The 14,993-nt window shown below is 41.9% G+C and overlaps 1 protein-coding gene across 1 annotated transcript in view; it reads left to right on the forward strand.

Moving 5' to 3' along the window:
- Positions 1-2,573: 2,573 nt before the first annotated feature.
- ELL2 (elongation factor for RNA polymerase II 2) overlaps positions 2,574-14,993 on the forward strand; it is a 77,096-nt gene continuing 64,676 nt past the window's right edge. The window contains exon 1 of the mRNA XM_010380593.2: positions 2,574-3,065. Coding sequence (XP_010378895.1) covers positions 2,919-3,065 — 147 coding nt within the window. The 5' untranslated portion in view covers positions 2,574-2,918. The remainder of the gene's footprint in view (positions 3,066-14,993) is intronic.

A 14,993-nucleotide genomic window follows, 5' to 3' on the forward strand; every position in this document is an offset into this window, starting at 1 on the left:
AGAGCTGTTCAAGTACTATAGCCTTCATTAAACCTCTTCAGACTTCTCCTTTCTTTGAATTTTTGAGCTTATCACCAACACCATCCAAATTAGCATTTACTAATTTTCTAATTGCTTTGCTTTCAGCATACTGTTCACTTGCCACATTGAAACAGAAAATTCCTTTAGAGACTTTACAGTTTAATTTTTAAATCCTCTACAGCATGTTATACTTAACTGGTATTCAATGATAATTTAATTATTTAAATCAGATAAAGATACAGAAAATACGTATAAAATGGCAACCTTCCCAAAAAGCACCTTTCATAAGCCTTCTCTAAATAAATTATCCTTACCAGCATCATAACTTGACCATCTGATTCAGGCAGGCATAATGTATACTATACCTGTCAGACATCAATGAAAAGACACTACTAGATTACCATATTACTTTGTACTTGATCATTTCCTCCTTCCACAGTTGAAAAGCTCAAAAGGGGAAAAATACAAACAAACATTAACTCACTACAATAATATATTAATCCCCGAAAGATTTGTTACCCACTAAAATAGGGCATGGGAAAAATTTTCCTACTATAATTTGTTTAAAAAATCAATTACTAGTAAGAAGCTATAGGTCAGATATTTGAAAACTACAACGAAAACCATCCTTACTCCTCCCCCACCTGCTTGGATGTCATCAGAAATTCTGAGTAAGAGCAGGCCAAGTTAGGATATCATGTGGGTGGGGATTTACCGACATTCATTACCCACATTCACCGGAAAAGCAGTAGGATACAGGTTTTACTTGTTCCGGTCAAACCTCCCTTCCCCCTCGCCCCCCCCCAAATAATTAAGGCTTTAGCTATGTGCTCAGTCCTTTACTATCAAAGCAAAAAAAAAAAAAAAAAAAAAAAAAAAACAGAGAGAGAAAAGAAAAATTCAAGTACAGAATTATTTTTAGACTATAGTGCGCTTAGAGATGAACTATTTGAATAAGGTTTCTACTTTTGGAAAGCTGAGAAAACTAGGTAATAAAGCCTCTATTTCCCTTCTAAGAGTAAACTTCTTAATCCAATTTGATGATTCCTTAATTTCTCTACTCAATGAATTTAAGATAACTTTGTATCACTAAAGTAAATGAAATTAGCAAGCGTTAATTATGTGTTAACAGCTAGCCAATCTTAGTGGATTGAAATTAAGTCAATTTACAAACAGTTTTCCTGTGATGGAGCAATGCTTAATACAGGTGTTTCCACTTAATCCACGGAAAGAAAATTCATTCTGTAATTCACATTATACACCTACTTTGTTTGAGGGTCTGAATCAAAAGGGAGTGTACACGTACGGTGGGGAAGGCATTTATTGGGAGGGGAGGACATGGAATCATAGCCATAATCCTATTTAAAGTAATGAAAAACACTGACTAAATATCTATAAACTTTCCCAGGGGATCCCAGTAGAACAGAACACAGTTTTATAAGCTGAGGGTAAAAACAAGCGTCTCAGTTTTTTTATTAAAAAAAAAAAATTTAAACTTACTTTCAACAGTTTGAAAGCTTTCAATGGTTTGTTTTATCTGGTGTTTCTGATCACCCAATTAATCCATCCTCTGACAGGAACCCATCTGTCAGTCTATCCACACACAATCTGAGAGGGACTCCAGATTAGGCTCCCTCTTTTAGCCACGCCTACACAGGAAGCATCCTGTGGATGGAATGGAAAGTATGCCAGGCCTGTGCACACGCCTCACGCCCCCATCTCCTTCGCTTATCCTCGACAGCCTGTCTCTTACCTTTAAACCCTCGCTAGGTTTTCACACAGCCCTATCAAATAAAAAGGACAAAACTCAAACTGAATCAGAGAATGAGAATTGTCGACGTTTCTTTTAATTTAGATCAATGCCAGTTTTACTCTTCTAGAGTAAAACTTTTTTTTTTTTTTTAAGGAGATACCATCCCAACCAGTTGTGATCTCAGAGAATCACAACAGGGCATGGCGTAGTAAAGACCTCGAACTCAATTCTCTATTATACCATGCCCACCATACGAAAGGCATTTAACTTCCCGCGTGATTTTGTCCTTAAGATGCTCCACAAAATCTAACACAACTCCTACATCTAAGAGTCAACTCACTAATTTCAAGGGTTTTGGGTTTTGTTTTTATAAGCTCTGCGTGTGGCACCCGATAACTTCAAGTTTCGAGTGAGCAGTTTCCTCCCAATCCCGTCTGCTCAACTACAGTACCAGGAGTTTTGAGGAGCAGATCTCTAGCGAGTCCGCCTACTGCGTCCTCCCCCACAGGCACGCACCAAGTTCCACAGCTTCCGCAGCCGTCGGGGAACAAAGTCCTTATTTGGTCACGGCCATCCCCTTACACATTGGAGGTGGAGATCCTCCTCTCCAAGGACCACCGGCGCAGGGCGGGATTCCCCAGTTCTGACTTTTCACTACCATCCCCTACAGGGGCGGGGCTCCAACTCCAGGTAACCAGACCAGGCAACCTGGACTTCCAACTAGCAGGGGTGTCCCCAAGCCAACCTGGCCAATCTCGGCCGGCGAGCCAAGACGACCAGACGTGACGTCAGACGTGAGTAAGTTGGCGCGTCACCTAGACGTCAGCCTGTTATCTCTCGGACGTCCCGTCCCAGGAGCAAAACTCCAGCGACTTTGGGCCCCGCCCCAGTGAGTGTGGAGGGCGGCCGATGAGGGCGGTTCTGAAGGGAACAAGACCAATGAGACGAGCCCGGGGCGGGGCGCGGGGCCGGAGGGTGGGGCAGGTGGCGGCGGCGGCAGTCCGAGCTCTGGCTCCTCGCAGTATATGACAGTACGTCAGCAGCGGGATGGCCCTAGCAGTGGCGGCGGCTGCTGAAGCCCAAGCAGCCGCGGCCGCAGTGGAGGCTAGAGCCGGAGCGGCGGCGGCACCCCGGGGAGTTTAAGATGGCGGCGGGGGGGGCAGCGGGCCTGCGGGAGGAGCAGCGCTATGGGCTGTCGTGCGGACGGCTGGGGCAAGACAACATCACCGTACTGCATGTGAAGCTCACCGAGACGGCGATCCGGGCGCTCGAGACTTACCAGAGCCACAAGGTGAGGGCTCGGGGAGGCAGAGCGCACCTCTCACGGCCTGGCCGCGTCTTCCCCTGCCCGGGTGCCGGGTGCGGGGCCGGCGGAGCCGGGGCTGGCAGCTGCCGCCGTCAGCGCCCGCAGCGGCCAGGCAGGGCAGGGCCGGCTGGGTGGCTGACGCCGCGGTCCCGGGCCAGCCTGGGCGTTGGGGAAGCGGGCAGGCGGGCGGCCCCTGGCGGCGGGGCCGAGGCAGCCGCAGCCCTGGGTCGGCTGCCCTGCCGCTGCGGGACTTTCCGACGGCTCACGCGGATTTCCTGGCTTGTTGGGTCCTAAGGAGGGAGAGAGGCCCCGATGAGAGAAGTGAGATGACCACGCTACCCTCTGCAGGGAAGGAGGGTAGCGAGCAGCGTGTGGGCGAGGAACCAGGGACCACTCGCGGACACCAGCTGTCCGCGTTTTCTAGTTACATGGGCACGGTGGATCCGCAGAGACTGGACACAGGCGCTCCGCGTGTGGGGCTGGGACACACCTTGTATTCCCAGGGACTTGGGGACACATGCGCTTCACGTATCAGGGGACACACTGTGTGCTCGAAGGGATGGGGACTCGAGCGCATGGTGAGGGGCACACGGTGTACTCATAGAGATAGGGACTTAGGCAGTCCGTGTAAGGGGGCGGCGCACACTGGAACGGCGGGGACACTGTCGCTTCGCGTACGGTGGGGGGAGGGGACACACCTGCATTCTCAGGGACTCCGGGACACCGGCGCATCGCGTTACTGGAGACGCGCCGTGTCCAGGGGCGGACACAAACCAACACGGCGTCCGGGGGAGAGACCTGAGGACTCAAACACACTTAGCGCTCCCCGGGAGTAAGACATCGGGTTCTGAGGATAGAGGTTCACCGACGCTCTACGTACCCGAAAAAACTCCCGGCGTCTCTGGCTGACTCTGGGACGTGTAAACAGGGAATGAGCCAGAAGGTGGGGGGAGGATGCAATGCATCCCGGACAGAGACTCGGGCCTCTCTCCCCTCGTTTTCGAGAGAAGCCCATGGACACACACACCCCTCCAGTACAGAGAGAGGCTCAGATAGGCGCACGTTCACTGTAATTGGACTACAAACCCAGACGCTTTCGTGTTGGAAAAAAAGTGGGAGAGAGAGGGAGGCACCGAGAAGGGACGCAGTAACCAGGGTGCATGGGGAAACAGTTTATGGACATGCAGTACTGTGTGCCTATGAGGGAGACCGGAGTGGATACATTGCGTAAGGGAGCGTTATGTCATATGGGGGAACTTGTAACGTTTTACAGGAGAAGAGAGTCGGAAGGGAGATAGAACCCACGGGGCATCTTACAAATAGCCCATTCTATACTGAGGAACACACTCCAACCGGTCTCATAAAACAGGCACAGAGGGGCAGAAGGACACCGAGACACAGACTCACATAGTTATTCAGCTGAAAGTGGGGAAAAGAATTGACATCTGTTGAGCTCCCACTAATGCCAGGCACTTTACATACATAGAGCGAAGTCAGAGTCTGAGGCAGAGCGGCAGGAGAGGTGTGAACCCTGGTTCACTGGGAATGTTTTCAGAGAGGCCCCCCTCCACCCCGACATAAGTGTGCGCACAGAGGAAGGCATTAGTTGTGCAGGCTTTGGATAGAAAATGAACTCACATGATAGGGTATTTGTAAACAGCAGTGGAGACTTTCAGAGGTGAGTGTATTGTTAGGAAGGCACTCACAGAATTGGGTGGACACATGAGTGTACGTGCTAGGACACTTGTGTTACTAACCAGAGAAGCATATGGTGAAAAACACTCACAGACTTTGTGTGGTGGGGTGAGGGGGCGTCAAGGAGGAGTGCATGCACAGGGAGAAAGGTACCTTCCTACATACAGTGAAATCTCGGGAGAAAACCTCAAGAATGGCTGGGAGAGATACAAGAAATATAAAACTGCGTGTGCCAATAGCTACTCCTAGATAGGTGCACCTGCAGTGAAGAGACCAGCATCAAACGGAGTGGGAGGCCCATTTAGGGGAAGCCAGAAACACAGGCAGAGGGACAGAAGCAGACAGTGGAGAGAAACTCAGCCTTGCAAGATGGAAAGATAAGCTTGCCTGTTCCAAGGGAAGGGCGTGGGAAGGAATGGCAGTGGGAAGAAGGTAGCTCAGGGAATGTAAAGAGAAAACCCAGAGGCCCGGAGAGAAAGAAGTCAGCAGGAGGGGGCTAGCCCCTATTGAGGAGCAGACTGGAGGAGCAGAGAAAGACTGACACACAGTGGGTGGGAAGAGGCATCTCTGGGGGGCAGTAGGTCAGCCAGCTACCTTGGGAAAACAATAGGCAAACTTTACAGTTGATTACAGCAAGATTGACAGTGTACACTTGTGGGGAAAGGGGGCAGATGAGATCCATTTGGGGAAGCGAAAGTGAAGTGACAGAGATGCCCCCAGTGCCCGCTGATCTGCATGACCACTGGGGGCCCCAGAAGGGAGTGCTTTGTTTTCCTACCTTTGGATGGCCTTCATTTCTGCTTCCTGTACCCTAGTGTTTTCATATGTGGGATTAAGTTTACAGTGCTCTAAAAAGCCCTGCATTTATATACCAGTAGCTTCCAGGAGACAGAAGATCAAAAATTCTTTCTCTCCCAACCCACCACTTAGTTCTTAATTTAAAAAAAAAAAAAAAAGTTTTTACTTTTTAAGAGGTACCAAAGTAGTCAGTGGCTTTATTTGCTTCTGACTGCTTCTAGTACTTCTTCCATTTCTGTGCATGCACATTTATAGGTCTGGTTGGTCTCTACAGAGGCAGCAAAGGGAAAGGGGGAAGACTTTTTCCAGATCTCTCTACCTTAAAGCATGGAGCCAGGTAGATTGTATTGCTCCTAGGATTCCTTTTCTCCTGCAGAACTGATGGTAGAAGCAGTGGCGGGGGGGGGGGGGGGGGGGGGGGGGGGGGGGGGGGTGGTACATGAGCTGACCATTCTTAACCAGCTCCCCGTCCTCAGGCTTCACTGTCAGCTCAGCCATGGAAACACTTTTTAAGGGGTATGGAAAAGCAAGCAGGAATTGGAGTGAAACTGTCAACCTCAGTTGGATGAAAACTGGGAAGAAATCAAAGAAATGAGATAGATACCTTTCTGGTGACTGAATGTACCATTGGTACTTACTGCAGGCTCCACCCACATATGTGTCCTCAGTGCCCCTCCTTCTGACTCAGACAGACCAGTGCACCCCTATGGGCACAGTAACAGTTGCTAGCAGTAGGCATCTGGCTAAGCTTTTATCCCCCAGTGGAAGGATATTAATTTGGTCTTTTTCACTTTCCATCGTTATTAGAAATAGGGCTCATGACTTTAAATTGAAGCTGCTGTTTAGGAACATGTTCACATGGATTGGCTAATTGGGAAGAGTTTTCTGGTGGTCAAACCTGTTCTCTCTTGGGGAAAATGGTTTTAATTTCTCATATAAAACTATCCCCCACCATTCTGGTATTCATATAGGAGGGTACTTAATGACAGGTAACCTCGAAGCAGCTCTGGCCTATGTAAAGTGATGACTCTTATGCCTTCTCTTCTAATGACTAAGAGCCAGAAATTACAACAGGTTAATTTGCTAAATTAAGCATCAGAGAATTCTTTTTTTGTCCAAATTATTTTGTCTATTGGAGTTACTCTTCTAAATTAACCCACTTTGATGTAAGGCTTCAAATTATAGCTTCAAAGAAGTGAATTTAAAAGTTTTAGGAAGTTATGATTTAGGCAGAACAGAGAACTTTTTTAGATATAATTGAGCAAATTTACAGAGTTCTTAGGGTTCGTGGAAACAAAATATTTGATGAAAATTCTGAAATCTTGTTTTTTTTCAAATTACAATTCCTCACTGTTTCAAAAGACACATAATCCTACTTGACCTTTATTATTCAGGTTTCCTATTTTTAGAGAAGTGATCTTGGGAACCTTTCTAAACAGTCAGAGAGGCATTGTGAGTCCAGCAATGAGAGTTATAGCTGGAGTAAATATCTTCTAAAAGTTGTTTTCCCACTCAAGTTGAATACAGAAATGGTTTCAAGTTGATTCCAGTATCATGTTAACTGGAAAGTTATTTTCATGATTGGCAGAAAAATTTAGAGATGATAATACAGATATCTACAATATTAACCTTTTAAAATGTAGATTAATTTGAATGAGGAGAAAAGTTGCTAAATAAATAAAATTACAAATTACAACTTTATAGTCATTTTAAATTGTTATCTGTGATTGTATGGTCTACATAAGCTCTACATATTTTAAATGAGCATATATTATTGTAATTACATATTTCTCCCAAATGGAAAACTATATTTAAAATTAAAATCCAACATTTAAAAATACATTTTAGCAAAGTTCCTCAGTAATGCAGCTGGCTTTATTTTGAAGTTTGAGTAATTTACTTTTATAACAAAAACTTTATCAAAGCATTATTTTCAGATTTTGTTGTTGCTGAGCCTGTCAATTTAGTTTTTAAAAAATGTTTACTCAAAGTTTCAAAGGTGGTGGCTCAAATACCGTTACCATGTTTACTGAACTATCACATAAAAAGTCTAGCATAGTTGTGTTTGGGGGCAGGGGCTGCTCCTGCTCTCTCCCTGAAGATCAGAAAGCAGATACCTTTAAATGGGATTCTGCTAACACGTTTCTCTTGTCAACTCCATTGAATTGAAATACATTTTTCTGCCTTTGTTAGTGTCTTCTAGGAAAGTGATAATGTTTTTAAAATTTGTACATATATATTGCCATTTAATTTTTCATAATTTTAGATGCTATTTACAAAGCATAAGTTCTTATTTAAGCCTCCAAAATTATTGTCCTTCATAGTAGCTCCCTTCAATGTGTTACTTGACCTTTTGTTAAATCACTTGAGTCCACAGGTCAGAGGGTAAGTGACTTCCTCGCCTTTTTCTTCTACCAGGTGAACTTTTTAGCATTTGATTCATTATAGTTTAAGACACAGAAAAGACTCATACTCTGCTGTTTTCTCTTTCTTTTTCTGCCTGCCCATATTTTGTGTGTGTTTTCAATAATCTGCCTTATAAATACAGAAGATTGTTCTTAAGCCACCACTTGAGCATCCAGACCTGCCAGCACAGCACTGCCACCACTGTTGGACATGTTTATTAAGTAAAACAGTGAGGTTTGCTCTCGCAGATTCTATTTGCTCCACTTTTAAAATGTAGCCAAGTTTAATTTAAATGAATTAATCCTACTGACTTTTAACTTAGACCCATTTTCAGTCTGTGCTTCATTTTAAAATGCTTTTTATCAAGTGAAGTCAAGTTTGTGCCCCATCCTTCAGTGTTTGGAAAGTTTATTCAAATGCCCAGTTGCTCAATGCAAAGGAGGGTGTTCCTCCCTGAGAAAAGTAGTAGCCAGATTGCCTAAAAAGATAGACAGGGAAGCTTGGCACCCGAATTGGGAAGAGAAAGAAAGAACATATGTGAAGGATTGGAACATGTTCAAGAAAAGAATTTAAAAGGAAAGGGGCGTAGAATTCTTGGAATGACTTACAGAAAAGCTTACCAAGGACAATCACCAGATTCAGCCTTTCCATTTGCTCCATTTGCACTTGTGAAAAATTACAGAAGCTGTGCTCATAAGGCTTATTAGGTAATTGGTGATAAAGCCAGCAGAGAGAGGAAAATGAGAATTTCAGCTGAACCAAGGCTAGGTCACTTTTAACAATTTGTGATGACCCTTTTCTCTGCAGCAGAGAAGCTCAGGAGTCTGGCACTAGATCCAGCCCACCATTTGCTAGATTGGGCCAAATGTATTTTGGATTGTTTGAGAAAATGTCCCTAAAATGTGATATTATGGCCATCCTACATTGAAGATGAACTAAGTTTTATAATAAAGAAAACAACATGTATATAACCCAACATCTGACTGTCCTGCATACCGCAGCTCCATACAGAATTTCCTATGACTTATGCACAAATTTCCTGCAGTTCTGGGGTAGAATATAATAAATTAATGTCCATATCTTTAGAGCAAATTAAAGCTGGAAAACACGGCATAACTTGGGTCAGGTTACCAGCGAGGATTTCGGTCTCTTTTATTTTTTCTCTCCTTCCTTCTTTCCTTCCTTCCTATTTCTTTCTGTGGCAGTATTATGGCTCTTGAGAGCTATGTTGAATCTTCAAGAATAACTGGTTTAAGAGTTTCCACTAATACTTTGCCAGCAAAGACTAAAGCTGGCATTTGCATGATTTAATACAGGATATAAGAAAAGAGAATTTTATTAATTAAGCTATAAACTCCTTGAAGATTGGTGAATAAAATTATCACCTCGAATTGACCTCTACAGTAAGGGCGTTTGGCTACTGGTTTCATAGTAACTAGATTGTTGAACAAATGGGATGAGTTTCTTTTCTTTGTGGGGACCCTATATGTTATTGGTCTAAAATCCTTGGGTCTTAAAGGATTTTAGCAGGATTTTAGCAAGATTTTAGCAGACAGAAACTGGATGGGGACCACATCTCCAGCAGAAATAATGGCATAGGTAAGCAAAGAAGAGTGGTAGCTAGGGCAAGCTCCAAGAATTGCCATAAAGACCCTGTTCTGCTTAACATGGCAGTCAGGAGAAAAATGTAGAGTTTAAGAGAGAAAAAATAGGTCAGAGCAGATTCATTACCTTACTAAGAAGTTTGGATTTTATTCTATGAACACTGAGTAGAAACATAAGGTAATTTGATCTGTGTTTTAGGATTATTCTGGCCCTGGTATGCAGGATGACTATAATGTGAATCTGGAAGGAGATGGACAAGTTAGGAAGAAGTTTGTGGTATAGGCCAGAGATCACTGGAGTCCACCCTAGGGTGTTGGTGGGAGATGCAGGAGATGAATAGAGTCTATAGAATTTAACAAGATATTGGCCGGGAGCAGTGGCTCATGCTTGTAATCCCAGCACGTTGGGAGGCCGAGGCGGGCGGATCACGAGGTCAGGAGATCGAGACCATCCTGGCGAACACAGTGAAACCCTGTCTCTACTAAAAATACAAAAAAAAAAAAAGTAGCCGGGCGTGGTGGTGGGCGCCTGTAGTCCCAGCTACTCGAGAGGCTGAGGCAGGAGAATGGTGTAAACCTGGGAGGCGGAGCTTGCAGTGAGCTGAGATCTCACCACTGCACTCCAGCCTGGGCAACAGAGCGAGACTCTGTCTCAAAAAAAAAAAAAATTTAGAAACAGAATTGAATTGAGATTTCTAGCCATTGGCACTAGGAGGAGTACCCCTGATAGAAAAAGGGAAATTGGAAGCAGATGGGAGAGTGGAGTTGGGGGTAGGGGAGATAAAGATGTGAATGCCATTTTGGTGAACATTCACTCAGCCTTTTAATTGATAATGAGGAGACTTGGGTTTGATTAGATGTTTTATATTTGAGAAGTATATTCAGGAGTTTGAGGCAGACAGATATATAAAACAGTGCTGTGTGACTTAATATGTTTTATATAAACTGTTTTATTTGGATGGAAATTTTGATGTTTTGAAGAAAGTTGAAATTCTTTGGGAAAAAATTTGGTTTTGAGCAGGGCATTTTAAATTTTGTTTGTATTTCTGTAGACTTTCTTTATTGAATAACCTCTATAAATTGTGCTTAAGGCACTGATAATATGAAATCTAATTTTATTTTAACATGGAAATCAGACCTTCTGTGGTTTCTGTCCCTATTGATTAAGGAAACGTAAGTAACTCTATATAATGTTCCTGGATTTACATTTCAAGTTTTATTTTGAAATAACATAGTTCCTAAAGGCCTTGAAGGAATAATTTCAGTTACTTCACATTACCTCTATTTATGTTCTGGTGTTTTGATTCCTTTATTTCTTTTTTGTTGGTAATTCCTTATGAAAAACAAAACAAAGGAATCATGAGTGCATGAAACTTTTGCTATACATACACATTGTAATGGAATGGACTACTGTGAGCGCTTGGTTCTTGATTCAGGGAGATAACCTAGTCTGGAAGACTTTTTCACTCAACAGTGAGCTTATTTAAGGATGTAGCCAGGCTTGAACTTTCTTATATGATTCACAGATACTTTTTAAGACTTAAATATGCTTAGCTAGAAACTTAAGTATTAGCATATTTTAAGATGACATTTAATATCATTGCTTTTGGCTCCATTATTAGAAACCATGATGCCTCAAGAACCAAAAAAGGTGTCCATGTAATAAAAACTCAGCTGAGTATCTTAAGATTTTTTTCTTTAATAAAAAATTAAGAGGTAGAAGAGTTAAACTACCAAATATTCGTTTGTTCATTCAGCAAACATGTATTTATCTTCTGACATTTGCCAGGGATAGAACTAGGCATTGGAGATATAAAGCTGAATAAGTCATGAATGGTCCCTGCCAAGAAAGTGCTTGTCATTTTAGTAGAAGCAGGCAAATGTGAAAAAATAAACGCTATAAAGTTTGTGTTTAAGGAGATGTCTTCTTTACCTGCCATCCTCTGCTCAGCCCATTGTTTCCACCACACCTGTGAGGTTATACCTGACAAAGTCCCTGTTAAAGTCCAGTGGTCCTCTCTTTGTTTCCATCTTACAAGACCTCAGCGGTATTCCATTCTCTTGACCACTTCTTCCTGTTAGAAACACTTTCCTGATTTTCCTCCTACCTCTCTGCCCATTCTTTCTCATTCTCCTTTGCCTGCTTTCCTCTGTTTGGCTGGCCTCTGAATGTTGGAGCTCTGTCTCTCTTCTCTTTATCTGTTCAGTCTCCCTAGGTGAGTTCATTTAGTCCTTTGAATTTAAGTGTCATCTATATGTTAATGACTCCCAAATATTTATCTCCAGATCTATTCTTTTCTCCAGCTCCAAGTACTGATTTCCAATACACTGCCTCATCAAAGTTTAATAGACATCTCAAATCTTACATATCCAAACTGTATTTTATACCCTTGTAGGAGTTTTTCTCAAGGGTATGGCTAATCATTGCAAGGAAAAAACTATCCTCTGACAATCAACTATTTCAATAAGTACAGACATAAAGGAAATTATAAAAGCGTTACCTGATTTTTTTGTTATAAAGGATCCTCTCCTTTGTTGATATGAGAATCCATGAGGGATCAAGTAAGATTTTTTTTTTAACTTTTATTTTAGGTTCAGAGTACATGTACAGGTTTGTTATGTAGGTAAATTGCATATCATGGGGGTTTGGTGTACAGATTATGTCATCACCCAGGTAATAAGCATAGTACCCAATAGGTAGCTTTTTGATTCTCACCCTCCTTCCACCCTCCACCCTCAAGGTAGGCCCCTAGTGTCTGTTTTTCCCCTCTTTATGTCCATGCGTGCTCAATGTTTAGCTCTCACTTATTAATGCAAATGTACGGTATTTTTTTGTTCCTGTGTTAATTTGCTTAGGGTAAAGGCCTAAAGCTCCGTCTATATTGCCGCAAATGACATGATCTCATTCTTTTTCATTGCTGTGTTGTATTCCATATATATATGTACCACCTTTTCTTAATCCAGTCTACCATTGATGGGCATTTAGGTTGTTTTCATATCTTCACTGTTTCTAAAAATATCTCATGATGTTACTCCTCAAATCTCTATCTACCTAAGTGTTCCCTATCTCAGTAAGTGGCAGAACTCTCTATCAATTGCCTAGAAATTGACTAGCAACCCTTGATTTGTCTCCTGTTTTCTTGACATATTTGATCTATCAGCAAGTACTGTCAACCTTCAAAATATCCTGAATCTAACCCCAGCCATTGCTGCTATTCCAGTCCCAGTTACCATCATCTCTCCTCAGGGTCACTGCCATGAACTTCGAGGTGGCCTTCAAGTTCCTACCCTTCCCCCATAATCCACAGCAGCTAGAGTGATCTTGCAGAACATTAAGTATGATCAAGTAGTCTCCCAGTTTCAAGCCCCCTAATGGTTCCCTTTGTAAAAAATGTTTTAGATGTCACATTTTATTAATTTCTAGTTTAAAAAAAAAAAACTCCATCTTCCAGTCTAAGCTTATTTTACCACTTCTCCTTATACTTCTGCTTTAGAGATCATGATCCCAGGAAACAAATCTTTATTTGCATTTACAGTCAGATTTGACATATAAGCTAATTATACAATTATAAAGCCCACATTAAATCTGGGGAAAAAATGGTGGGATACTGTGCTTCAAGTGTTTATTTATTTATTTATTTATTTAATTTTGAGACAGAGTCTCGCTCTGTCACCCAGGCTGGAGTGCAGTGGCACGATCTCGGCTCACTGCAAGCTCCACCTCCCGGGTTCATGCCATTCTTCTGCCTCAGCCTCCAAAGTAGCTGGGGCTACAGGCGCCCACCACCACCCCTGGCTAATTTTTTGTATTTTTAGTAGAAATGGGGTTTCACCGTGTTAGCCAGGATAGTCTCGGTCTCCTGACCTCATGATCCGTCTGCCTCAGCCTCCCAAAGTGCTGGGATTACAGGTGTGAGCCACCATGCCTGGCCAAGTGTTGTTGATTTAAAGGCTGGTTCATAGTAACTAACTTTTTGGCTGGTTGTTCAGTTTAGATTTTTGCCTTCCATGTTCAAGAGCTATTTGAAATCCTAAAATTTAAGATAACCATATATAGATGAAGATTTTATATATATATATATAAAGTTTGGCATGTATCAGATAGCCACCGTTTTCTAGAAGCTACCTTTCAAAACAGGGATTGTGCTAAATAGATGTTGGTTTTGGTAATCCCTTATATTTCACTCTTTCCATGCTGTAGTGGCTAGAAAGAAATTATTCTTTACTTCATATGTTCTTTAATCTGGTTCTTCCAAATCTGTAGAAAAGGAATTTCTTTTGAATCTAAGGTTACATTGACTCACAGGGCAAAATACTAGATTGGTTTGTGAAGCTTAATGACTTTCTTTTTGGCATCTAATAAAGGTTTGAGGCAAAGAAGAAGATACCATTTTTTCAAGTAGTTTTGGATTATTTCTAAATTTCATTATTATTATTCTAAGCATGTTATTGGCTTTTAATAAGAGCTGAGTGTATTTTATTTCTTTAGGATCAGCTGATGTCATGTGCTATTTTCTACTTTTAACTCGAATTTTCTTTCTTCCTCCTCTCTCCTTGCCTAGATATTTTTTTATTACAGTGGTTAAAATGTAATTATTAGATAGTCTTCTTTGGGTTCTCTATCAGGTGATGTCCTAAAGAACAAAGAAAAAAGTGACTCTTGAACAAAAGAATCATTACTACCAGTTCTTAAATAGTATAGAGGGAAAGAAAGATGATCTATTTTATCCAAGTTGCATCCCAGGGAAGTGTGTCCACTTATTTACTTTGCAAGTAAAAACAAGTTCCCAAATTGTGTGATATTTTCCTTCTGCCATAGTGCAAAACCAAAAAAGTGATTCTTAATTATCTGGCTTTCAGTTTCAAATTTCATATTACTATTGTTGGAGGGGGACAGGAAAGACTATATAAAATCCTGAATAAGAGCACAGTTCTGAGCCCCAGGTCACTTATTAGCTGTGTAGCCTTCAGTAATTCACAGGACTTACCTGAGAAATGAGAATAATAGTATCTACCCCACAAGCGTGCTTCTGAGAATTCCCAGAGGTGGTAGTAGAAATGGATAGTGCCTGACACATTGTAAACACTCAAATAGTAACTGGTTAGCTATAACTGTTTGTTTAAACAGTCCACTTTAAGTACTCACTTGAACCATCACCATTTATAGAAAGTTTTTTTGTTTTGAGCAAAGTTTCAAAATTATATTTGACATTGAATTTTTTTTTTTTTTTTTTTTTTTTTTTTTGCGGTATCTTTATCATGGCTTATAATGCAGCTTAGATACAAAGGTGGATACCAAGTATTTAATAAATACTTGATGACTGATTTCAAATAATTTAAGAATTCTCAAGAGTTAACCTTTAGTTAACTCAAAGTTCCATGATGGGTTCAAAAGGGAACTAAAGGTATC

Source organism: Rhinopithecus roxellana, chromosome 3, assembly GCF_007565055.1.
Source record: "Rhinopithecus roxellana isolate Shanxi Qingling chromosome 3, ASM756505v1, whole genome shotgun sequence".
Taxonomy (NCBI): domain Eukaryota; kingdom Metazoa; phylum Chordata; class Mammalia; order Primates; family Cercopithecidae; genus Rhinopithecus; species Rhinopithecus roxellana.